An 11255-nucleotide genomic window follows, 5' to 3' on the forward strand; every position below is an offset into this window, starting at 1 on the left:
GGATGAGTTATAGAGATATGAAGACATAACAGGAAGCCACTGTTTATTTGACTTCCTGTTTATTCAGTTTGGATGTGACCAGACCCAAGGCGTGGTGGCCAAGTGGTAAGGCGTTGGTCTCGTAAACCAAAGATCATGGGTTCAATTCCCATCCATGCCTTCTATTTAACTTGTTATATCAACATCTTTGGATCTCAGACTGATGATATCAAATGAATAGTTTTCAGTTGGAATGCCTAAAGGTGGTTCTTGTTACATAAATAACTTAACTAGTAACAGCTCTTACTATGGAGGTCAGAAATGAATTAGTCTTTCAAATCCAGCACCATGGGTTTGAGTCCCATCCACACCTGAAAGTAAAGTCGACCTGCTACCACAGAAAAACAGATCAGGATCCACTAAATGTATAGAAACAATGTACTTCACTTGATATTCAGATAAATATATTAAGAATATAAAATGGCAAGATGACAAATACAGATATTTTATTTTTAACAGTTAGAGTGGATTCCTTTATGGAAATCCTTCTAGAAAATTACTAAAAGAGCAATGATTCCTAAATCTATCTCCTCTCCAGACTGATTCTTATTCTACCCTCACTAGCATCACTCATGGTGCTCCATGTGTTCTGACTGGATGTGGGCGGATCCCATGCTAATGACCCTGAACACCACATTGAATGTGACTGTTCAAGCGTGAAGCTGTTGGTGTTTCTACAAACCAAAGGTCGTTGGTTTGAATCCCAACCAAACCTTAAAATCAGAGGGGAATGGACAGATGGATGAGTTATAGAGATATGAAGACATAACAGGAAGTAACTGTTTATTTGACTTCCTGTTGGGTTGTGACCAGATCCAAGGAGTGGTGGCCAAGTGGTAAGTCGTTGGTCTCGTAAAACAAAGATCATGGGTTCAATTCCCATCCATGCCTTCAATGAACTTGTATCAATGTCTTTGGATCTCAGACTGATGATATCAACATATTGATTATTTCCATTTGGAAACCTTTATGGTTCTTGTTGTTAGATAAATGTTCTTAACTAATTCCAGCTGTGACAACAAATCTATGGAGCAACTCTGGAATTAGTTGGTGGTTCAAATCCAGCACCATGGGTTTGAGTCCCATCCACAGCTCAAAAGCAGGCTGAAACTATAAGATGTTAAAGAAACTTCACATAGCATCATCATATGTTCTTGAATTTAAAACCACTTTCTGTAGTAACAACATTTAGGTTGAAAGTAAATTCTACATCCTACCACAGAAAAAAAAGGGATTAGAGTCAAGTTTGAGAATGAAGCAACACAGTAAATGTGTATAAAATATGTACATCACTTGATATTTAGATATTTGTAAAATGCCAAAACTACATATATTATTTAATTTTTAACAGTTACAGTGGGATTCCCTTGAAGGAAATCCTTCTAGAAAATTACTTAAAGAGCAATGATTCCTAAATCTATCTCCTCTCCAGACTGATTCTTATTCTACCTCACTAGCATCACTCATGGTGCTCCATGTGTTCTGACTGGATGTGGGCGGATCCCATGCTAATGACCCTGAACACGTTGAGCAGTGACGTTTTGACACCTTGATGACATCAACACATTGAATGTGACTGTTCAAGCGTGAAGCTGTTGGTGACTCTACAAACCAAAGGTCGTTGGTTTGAATCCCAACCAAACCTTAAAATCAGACGGGAACAGACACATGGATGAGTTATAGAGATATGAAGACATAACAGGAAGCCACTGTTTATTTGACTTCCTGTTTATTCAGTTTGGATGTGACCAGACCCAAGGCGTGGTGGCCAAGTGGTAAGGCGTTGGTCTCGTAAACCAAAGATCATGGGTTCAATTCCCATCCATGCCTTCTATTTAACTTGTTATATCAACATCTTTGGATCTCAGACTGATGATATCAAATGAATAGTTTTCAGTTGGAATGCCTAAAGGTGGTTCTTGTTACATAAATAACTTAACTAGTAACAGCTCTTACTATGGAGGTCAGAAATGAATTAGTCTTTTAAATCCAGCACCATGGGTTTGAGTCCCATCCACACCTGAAAGTAAAGTCGACCTGCTACCACAGAAAAACAGATCAGGATCCACTAAATGTATAGAAACAATGTACTTCACTTGATATTCAGATAAATATATTAAGAATATAAAATGGCAAGATGACAAATACAGATATTTTATTTTTAACAGTTAGAGTGGGATTCCCTTTATGGAAATCCTTCTAGAAAATTACTAAAAGAGCAATGATTCCTAAATCTATCACCTCCAGACTGATTCTTATTCTACCCTCACTAGCATCACTCATGGTGCTCCATGTGTTCTGACTGGATGTGGGCGGATCCCATGCTAATGACCCTGAACACCACATTGAATGTGACTGTTCAAGCGTGAAGCTGTTGGTGTTTCTACAAACCAAAGGTCGTTGGTTTGAATCCCAACCAAACCTTAAAATCAGAGGGGAATGGACAGATGGATGAGTTATAGAGATATGAAGACATAACAGGAAGTAACTGTTTATTTGACTTCCTGTTGGGATGTGACCAGTTCCAAGGCGTGGTGGCCAAGTGGTAAGTCGTTGGTCTCGTAAAACAAAGATCATGGGTTCAATTCCCATCCATGCCTTCAATGAACTTGTATCAATGTCTTTGGATCTCAGACTGATGATATCAACATATTGATTATTTCGTTGGAAACCTTTATGGTTCTTGTTGTTGAATAAAATCTTCTTAACTAATTCCAGCTGTGACAACAAATCTAGCAGACAACTCTGGAATTAGTTGGTGGATTCAAATCAGCACCATGGGTTTGAGTCCTTCACAGCTCAAAGCAGGCTGGAAACTATAAGATGTTGAAAACTTCACATGGCATCATCCATATGTTCTTGAATTTAAAACCACTCTGTAGTAACAACATTTGAGTTTGAAGTAAGTTACATCCTACCACAGAAAAAAGAGTTTGGAGTCAGGTTTGAGAATGAAACACAGTGATGTGTATAAAATGTACATCACTTGATATTTAGATATTTACAAATGCTGTAAAACTTCTACATATATTATTTAATTTTTAACAGTTAGAGTGGGATTCCCTTGAAGGAAATCCTTCTAGAAAATTACTTAAAGAGCTATGATTCCTAAATCTAACTCCTCTCCAGACTGATTCTTATTCTACCCTCACTAGCATCACTCATGGTGCTCCATGTGTTCTGACTGGATGTGGGCGGATTACATTACATTACATGTCATTTAGCAGACGCTTTTATCCAAAGCGACTTACAATAAGTGCATTTCAACCTAGAGTACAAACTAAGAACAACAAGAATACAGGAAGTAACATTTCCTCAACATAGTCGAACTACAAAAGTACCATAAGTAAGTGCTATCTAAGTGCCACTGAAGTGCTAATCTGTGTTTTAATCCAGATATAGTCGGAAAAGGTGTGTTTTCAGTCTCCGACGGAAGATGTAGAGACTTTCTGCTGTCCTGATGTCAGTGGGGAGCTCGTTCCACCACTGAGGAGCCAGGACAGCAAACAGTCTGGATTTGAGTGATTAGCTCGGTGCAGTAGTCACAAGTCGATTGGCTGTTGCGGCGGGCGGCGATGCCGGGGTGTGCGGTGTGACCATATCCCGGATGTAGGCGGGCCCGATCCGTCTGAAACCGCGATGCGCCAGGACCAGTGTTTTGAAGCGGATGCGAGCAGCCACGGTAACCAGTGGAGAGGCGGAGGCGGAGTGGTGTGGGTGAATTTCGGGAGGCTGAAGACCAGTCGAGCTGCTGCATTCTGGATGAGCTGCAGGGGTCGGATGGCCTTGCAGGTAGACCAGCCAGGAGGAGTTGCAGTAGTCGGCGTGAAATGACCAGAGCCTGGATCAGAACCTGCCGCCTTCTGAGTAAGAAGAGGGCGTATTCTCCTGATGTTGTGTAACATGTACATCCATGAACGCGACGTCGCAGCGATGTGGGCCGTCATGGAGAGACGACTGTCGAGTGTCACCCGGGGTTCCTGGCAGTCGGGTAGGGCCAACACAGAGCTGTTGAAGGTGATAGTCAGGTCGTGGGTGGGGGCCTTTCCCTGGAAGGAATAGTAGCTCAGTCTTGTCAGGGTTGATCTTCAGGTGGTGAGCAGACATCCACTGAGAGATGTCAGCCAGACAGGCAGAGATTAGTGCCACCACCTGTGTTTGGACGGTGGAAGCGAGAAGATCAGTTGGGTGTCATCAGCATAGCTATGGTAGGAGAAGCCATGCGAGCGAATGACAGAGCCGAGAATTTGTGTACAGAGAGAAGAGGAGGGACCCAGGGCGGGCCTTGAGGAACCCCAGTAGTGAGAGGACAAGGATCAGACACAGATCCTCTCCAAGTTACCAGTAGGTGCGGTCTTTAAGGTAGGAAGAGAAAGAGCGAGTGCAGTGCCTGAGATCCCCAGGTCCTGAAGAGAAGAGATCAGGATCTGGTGGTTCACGGTGTCAAATGCTGCAGAAAGGTCGAGAAGGATAAGGACAGAGGAGAGAGGCTGCTCTAGCAGTGTGAAGCTGCTCAGAGACAGCAAGGAGGGCCGTCTCTGTCGAGTGGCCGGCCTTGAATCCAGACTGGTGAGGTCAAGAAGGTTGTTACTGTGGAGATAGGAGGACACTTGGCTCAAGATAGCTCGCTCCAGGTTTTGGAGAGAAAAGGAAGAAGAGACCGGTCTGTAGTTGCTGACTTCAGGCGGGTCGGCGTGGGTTTCTTCAGGAGAGGTTGACTCTCGCCTCCTTCAGAGAGTTAGAAACAGCCAGTTGAGAGGAGCTGTTAATAAGATGGGTGAGGAAGGTCAGAAGGTCAGGAGCAACAGTCTGGAGAATGGGAGGCAGGACGGGGTCAAGGCGCAGGTGGTCGGTCGGGCGGAGGTCACCAAGCTAAGAACTTGATTGGGAGACAAGGGGTGAAAGAGGAAAGAAGGGGATGAAGAAGTTAGTGTTGGTGAGGTGATAGAAGATGGATTTGTAAAGGAGGGCGTATGTCGTCTATCTTGTTTGTAAAGTAGTCGACAAAGTGGCTCTGACAAAAGGGTGGAAGGAGGAGGGGACAGGGGATCAAGGAGGTTGGAAAAGATAGAGAAGAGTTTTTGGGGTTAGAAGGAAGACTGAATTTTGGTCAGGTAGAACGAGCTTTTGGCTGCAGAGATAGAGGAAGAGAAGGAGGAGAGAGAGATTGATGAAGAGCAAGTCTTCCGCTTGATTCGATTCGCCATTTTCTTTCCTTGCCGCTTGGGGTGGCTCTCTCAGCGCACGAGTCAGACAACCACGGAGAGGAGAGGATTTCGAACCGGTCGTGTCTTAAAGGACAAGAGAATCAAGAGATGAAGACAGGGAAGAGAGGAGAGTGTCTGCGGCAGAGTTAGGATGCATGAGTGAGAAGCAGTCAGTTGAGGAGAGCAGATGGGACAGAGGAGGCCAGGAGGAGGGACAGGGTGCGAATGTTGCGGCGTACAGGTGCAGAGTCTGTAGATATGGGTGGGTTGTCAGTACCAGAGGCGAGAGAGTAAGAGATGAAGAAGTGGTCAGAGACATGGAGAGGTCACAGTGAGGTTAGAGGTAGAGCAGTTTCTTGTGAAAATGTAGTCAAGGTGGTTGCGGCTTTGTGAGTAGGAGGAGGGACTGGTGAGAGGTTAAAGGAAGACAGTAAGAGTAAGAGATCACATGACTTCTCTGTCTGGATGTTAAAGTCACCCAGAAGGATGAGGCGGGGGCGTGTTCCGCAGTTCGATGGGAGGGCGGCTAGCTCGTCCAAGAAATCTCCCAAAGAACCAGGGGACAGTGAGAACAACAATGTGAAGTTGAACCGGATGAGTAACGGTCACGCATGAAACTCAAAAGTCAGTGGGATAAAGAGTGGAAGCGGGTAGGGACAGAAACACCATGTGGGTGAGATGAGTAAACCTGTACCTCCACCCCGACCAGAGGGTCTGGGTGTGTGGCTAAAGGAGAAGGCAGAGGAGAGAGCAGCCGGGGTGACGTGTTGTCTGCTGTGATCCAGGTCTCAGTGAGAGCCAGGAAGTCAAGCGACTGCTCCACGGCAAAGCCAGAGATGAAGTCGGCCTTGCGGTTGGCTGACTGACAGTTCCAGAGGCCTCCTGTGACCAGGTGCTGGGTGTGAGTAGAACGGGTAGGAAGGATAACAGAGGAGGGGTTCCGGTACATGAATGAGCGAGTCCTATAGTAACTACGAGTAGAGATACGCACAGGTATGGAAAAGACACACATATTCAAAAAATGGGGAAATACTCAGCCACCCCCGAAGACTCCAACGGACGACTCCTATGTCTTTGTCCTCCGAGTCTTGACTCCAACGGAATTTAAAACCACTTTCTGTAGTAACAACATTTAGGTTGAAAGTAAATTCTACATCCTACCACAGAAAAAAGGGATTTGAGTCAAGTTTGAGAATGAAGCAACACAGTAAATGTGTATAAAATATGTACATCACTTGATATTTAGATATTTGTAAAATGCCAAAACTACATATATTATTTAATTTTTAACAGTTAGAGTGGGATTCCCTTGAAGGAAATCCTTCTAGAAAATTACTTAAAGAGCTATGATTCCTAAATCTAACTCCTCTCCAGACTGATTCTTATTCTACCCTCACTAGCATCACTCATGGTGCTCCATGTGTTCTGACTGGATGTGGGCGGATCCCATGCTAATGACCCTGAACACGTTGAGCAGTGACGTTTTGACACCTTGATGACATCAACACATTGAATGTGACTGTTCAAGCGTGAAGCTGTTGGTGACTCTACAAACCAAAGGTCGTTGGTTTGAATCCCAACCAAACCTTAAAATCAGACGGGAACAGACACATGGATGAGTTATAGAGATATGAAGACATAACAGGAAGCCACTGTTTATTTGACTTCCTGTTTATTCAGTTTGGATGTGACCAGACCCAAGGCGTGGTGGCCAAGTGGTAAGGCGTTGGTCTCGTAAACCAAAGATCATGGGTTCAATTCCCATCCATGCCTTCTAGTTAACTTGATATATTAATCTCTTTGGATCTCAGACAGATCAATTAAATGATTAATTTCCAGTTGATTGAATTATGGTGCTTGATGTTAGAGAAATAACTTCACTAGTTCAACCACTGACTATAAACCTATAGAGATCTGATGAATTGGGAACTGGTTGGTCTTTTGAATCCAGCATCATGGGTAGGGATGGGCATCGAGAACCGGTTCTGTTTTAGAACCGGTTCCCAGTGAACCGATTGTTTGGGATCGTCAGCCAAATTCTATAACGGTTCTGCTAACGGTCCTCTGTGGCGTTGCGCATGCGCAAACTTTTTTAGTTTCTTCTTCAGACTGCAGCAAACATGGCAACTAGGCAGAGGCGTTCTAAAGTTTGGCTCTATTTCACACGACAAGAAGTGCTCGTGTGAGGTGAGAGAGCTCACCTGTGTGCGCATTACGGCTGAGCGCTGCGCGCGCAGACAGCATTTAATGGAGCGGAGCAGCGCGTGCGCTCTGATCGCTCTTTTAATGAAGTATTGATACTAAAACTACGCTAAATCACATCGTGTTTAACGTACGGGTACTTTGTTAGTATCGCTACACCGTGCAGCGTGACAGCAGCAGATGTAGCGGACTAACATTCAAGCTAACCTAACTTCCCAAACGATGTGGACATCTGAACGCTGATTGGCCGAGACGCGACACGTCCCATCAAAGATGTTCTATTGCGAAGAGCACCACTCCACATTTTCTCCGCGTCTCACTGCAATCTCAACGGCAGCGGGCCAGGTGAACAAAAATAATAAATCGGAACGCGTCTCTGGTATTGTTCAGGGGGCCGGTCCAAATGTGGAGGCGTTCATTGTGTAAACCAGCTTTCACTTTATAAATAATCTCCATTGCCATCCAATTTAGCTGATGAGGTTCAGAGTCAGACCGGTTCAGAGGCTGGTGGTCTGTCTGGGTCTCAGGCTACAGCACGTCTTGTACACCTCCTCATATCTTTGTGTTCAGGCATCCTCCAGCCCATCTGAGAGAGAGTTCTCCACGGCTGGAGACACAATACGTCCTGAGAGATCACGGATCCTCCCGGAGAAAGCAGACATGCTTATTTTTCTGCACAAGAATTGTTGATGATCCATACAATTGATGGTTGCACACTTGGTATTTGCCACTGCTAGTTTCATTTTTGGCAGCTCAGTTCATATACCCTTTAAAAAAAGGAAGGAGCACTGTAATTTCTAGGAACATGTTTAAATTAAACAGAATACATTTTATTTAAGTTATGTAAGTTTTATTTTAAGTTCAAGAAGAATATGTTTAAATGTTTTTGGTTATTTAAAAAAATGTAAATGTGTATGTATACATACTGTATATGGTGTGTGCAGCATTATAGAAAATTATATAAAAGAAAATTAATGTAAATAAACCCGTTTGTGCTCTTTTTTTCACCCCTTGCCCAATAAGAATCGATAAGAGAATCGATAAGGAATCGAATCGATAAGCAGGAATCGATAAGGCATCAGAATCGTTAAAATCTTATCAATTCTCATCCCTAATCATGGGTTTGAGTCCCATCCACACCTCAAAGCAGACTGAAACTATAAGATACATGTGTTATAGAAACATCTAGAACAAGCCGATAGGGACAGCCCTGAGTCCTTGGAGACTTTGAAGGGAATGCATTTTAAAGTCTTTGAGTCCTTGAGTTCGGACATTGGGATTGGACCCTTGTGTACTCGCCACATGTCAGAGTCACGTTGTGTGCAAGGTGGTCAACATCAACCTGTTGACTTAAATGAAAATCAAGCATTTGATTGATATGAAATCCAAAGAGTTTAATGTATTAAGTTTATTGAAGGCATGGATGGGGGTTGAACCCATGATTTTTGGTTTACGAGACCAACGCCTTACCACTTGGCAACCACGCCTTAGATCAGGCACACACAGCAAAAACAGATTGATGTCCACAAACAATTCTCTTTGACATCGCTGATGGATCTGTTCTGGTTTTGTTTATTCGAGAAGAAAAAGCTGCTCATGTTCTTGGATTTTCACTTTGTATTTACTGTGTGAAAGGTGCTCCAGAGAGTTCGAGGGAGATGGAACCGGCATCCGGACTTTTCAAAGAGAGACCAGTGTGAGGACTGGGGAGGGTCCGGATGCTATCTGATGAGTCTTGGTACCTTAGTAGCACCTTGGTACCTTAAAGAGAGATCAGAGGAGCAGTACCTGCACAGACAGACTCCATCTGTGGAAGTTGGAGGTGATGTTTTCCTCGGCCAGATTCTGCATCAGGTCTTTGGGGAAATTTCTGAAGAGACGGCTGGACTCGGCCGCTAAAGGGGGTGTGACCGGGAGGTCCGAAAGGGAAGCAGGAAGAGGGGAAGGAACGTTTAATGACAGTGAGAAAGAGTTTCTCAATGCAGCCTTACTATAGGAAGAAAAAATGTGACTTAAAAAAAAAATCATATGTATATATATATATATATAAATAATAATAAAAACAAACAAATAATTAATTAATTAACGAAAAAAGTGAAAAAAATGAAGAAAAAACTAAATTAAAGCCCCACTATGTAGTTTTTCCCTTTTAGCGCCCCCTTCAGGTTTTTAGGTATTTAACGTTTACTTCAGTGTCTTAATACCCAGTGACGATAGATGCAGCCTCGCATACACTTGTATTGAGTTGGGATCATGTGTTGTCCTGTATTATAATATTATTATTATTATTTGTACGTGTCACGGGTTATAAAAGGTGACGAGGGAGGTGGCGAGTTTTTTTGTTTGGAGCGCGCTGACCGACGGCGGACTCAGAACGGCAGCAATCCGGCGACTGTTTCTATTTTGGATTCATACCAATGGGCGGGATCACTAATAGAAGACTGCGCAGGAACACTGTGAACTGGCCCAGCACCGACCGGACTAGGGTGAAGTAGCGCGGGGATTGAACGCGACGCCTCGCCATGTTTCCGCCTGGTCGGTCAGCTGTTTGCCGGCTTTTTTTGGGGGGGGGTGTGTGCGCGTGCAGTCATTTACTTTTGTTTTGGGGGACTGCAAATGTGGAGTACGTGTGATCGAATACAATATTGTTGACAACACCAAAAAGCTACATAAAAAAGCTCCCCTTATACTGGAGCTGCGAGCGTGGAGTGGCACTTTATGACATTGCGTAATCACTGCCAGGAAAGCAGGCCGAGTACATCCGCCGGATGTACCGGGCGGCTCTGGAATCCTACATAGCGGAGTTATTTCTCCACAGACCCCCGATGGCAATAGCGGAGACGCAAATCGTCATATTAAAAGTCATTGTAGCGGCACAATTTTTTTCAAGCTGTTATTTTAAGGTACAAAAGTTACAGTGTTGCTTTAAAGAAATTTAAAAAAAGCAGAATTAAAAATATATATAAAAAAATTTTATTACAAAAAATAAAATCATAGAACATTCAATAAAAAAAATGTAAATAATAAAAATATAATACAAAATGTAATAATTAAAATGTAAAATATTGAAAGATAGAAGCAGAGCCGAGGACATGGGCAGGAGAAGAGCACCTGGGGTCAGGTTGAGAGGCAGAGCCACAGCCTCGGTGTCGGTGTCGGTCAGCAGGTTCTGGTCGGCCGTGAGGACAGACAGCTGCTGGAGGCCCTGACAGGTTCCCCAGATCGGGAAGAAGTCCCCGGCTTTGTTGGCCTGGAGGGGGCGAGGGAGGGAGAGAGAGAGAGGGAGGGGCGTTGTCACTCGTCGTGCGTCAGTTGAACCATCCCATGTTTGATGACATTGCGTGTCTACCCTCAGAGCCAGGTCGTAGAAGATCCTGGAAGCTCGGCTGAACTGCGACGTTTCCAGGTCGACGTTTCCTCCCGGCAGCAGCAGCCTGAGGAGGAAACCGGCGTTCACATCCAGGAGATCACGATGACGGCCTCAGCATTTTATGACTCTTTAAAACGGACTCCCAAAGCTGCTGCCTGAGGCCTTTGAGCAGACCGGGACCGTGGGCCCCAGAAACTGAGCCAACGGCAGGCGGAGGAGGCACTCACCCGTTGATGGAGAAGAAGATGTTCCTGTAGTCCGTTTCTGTGAGATTGATTCTGGAGACAGAAAAAAAGAGAATTAAAACGAGAATGACAAGGAGTCGAGTCGCTGTTTACGATCGGCCACTCGCTCGCCGGTCGAGACGTTTGCGTAAAACTCTCAGACCTTACATTTTGAGAGGTTCTCAGTGACCTTTGACCTTTGACCATAACATT

The 11255-nt window shown here is 44.3% G+C and overlaps 1 protein-coding gene and 7 non-coding genes across 9 annotated transcripts in view; 3 read left to right on the plus strand and 5 right to left on the minus strand.

Moving 5' to 3' along the window:
- The window catches only part of zgc:171566, a 31334-nt gene that overhangs the window by 18577 nt on the left and 1502 nt on the right, over positions 1-11255 (minus strand). For both annotated transcript variants that reach the window (XM_056436426.1, XM_056436427.1), the window contains exons 3-6: positions 11046-11096; positions 10798-10882; positions 10560-10698; positions 9237-9343 (exon numbers count right to left, since the gene is read on the minus strand). In XM_056436426.1, coding sequence (XP_056292401.1) covers positions 9237-9343; positions 10560-10698; positions 10798-10882; positions 11046-11096 — 382 coding nt within the window. The remainder of the gene's footprint in view (positions 1-9236; positions 9344-10559; positions 10699-10797; positions 10883-11045; positions 11097-11255) is intronic.
- Positions 89-160, plus strand: trnat-cgu (transfer RNA threonine (anticodon CGU)). Its single transcript has one exon. It is a non-coding gene; the product is annotated as a tRNA-Thr (tRNA).
- Positions 1396-1452, minus strand: LOC130209115 (U7 small nuclear RNA). Its single transcript, XR_008834551.1, has one exon. It is a non-coding gene; the product is annotated as a U7 small nuclear RNA (small nuclear RNA).
- On the plus strand, positions 1798-1869 carry trnat-cgu (transfer RNA threonine (anticodon CGU)). Its single transcript has one exon. It is a non-coding gene; the product is annotated as a tRNA-Thr (tRNA).
- LOC130209108 (U7 small nuclear RNA) lies at positions 2213-2269 on the minus strand. The gene has a single exon (XR_008834545.1). It is a non-coding gene; the product is annotated as a U7 small nuclear RNA (small nuclear RNA).
- LOC130209123 (U7 small nuclear RNA) lies at positions 3093-3149 on the minus strand. Its single transcript, XR_008834558.1, has one exon. It is a non-coding gene; the product is annotated as a U7 small nuclear RNA (small nuclear RNA).
- Positions 6545-6601, minus strand: LOC130209124 (U7 small nuclear RNA). The gene has a single exon (XR_008834559.1). It is a non-coding gene; the product is annotated as a U7 small nuclear RNA (small nuclear RNA).
- Positions 6948-7019, plus strand: trnat-cgu (transfer RNA threonine (anticodon CGU)). The gene has a single exon. It is a non-coding gene; the product is annotated as a tRNA-Thr (tRNA).

Source organism: Pseudoliparis swirei, chromosome 18, assembly GCF_029220125.1.
Source record: "Pseudoliparis swirei isolate HS2019 ecotype Mariana Trench chromosome 18, NWPU_hadal_v1, whole genome shotgun sequence".
Lineage (NCBI taxonomy): Eukaryota > Metazoa > Chordata > Actinopteri > Perciformes > Liparidae > Pseudoliparis > Pseudoliparis swirei.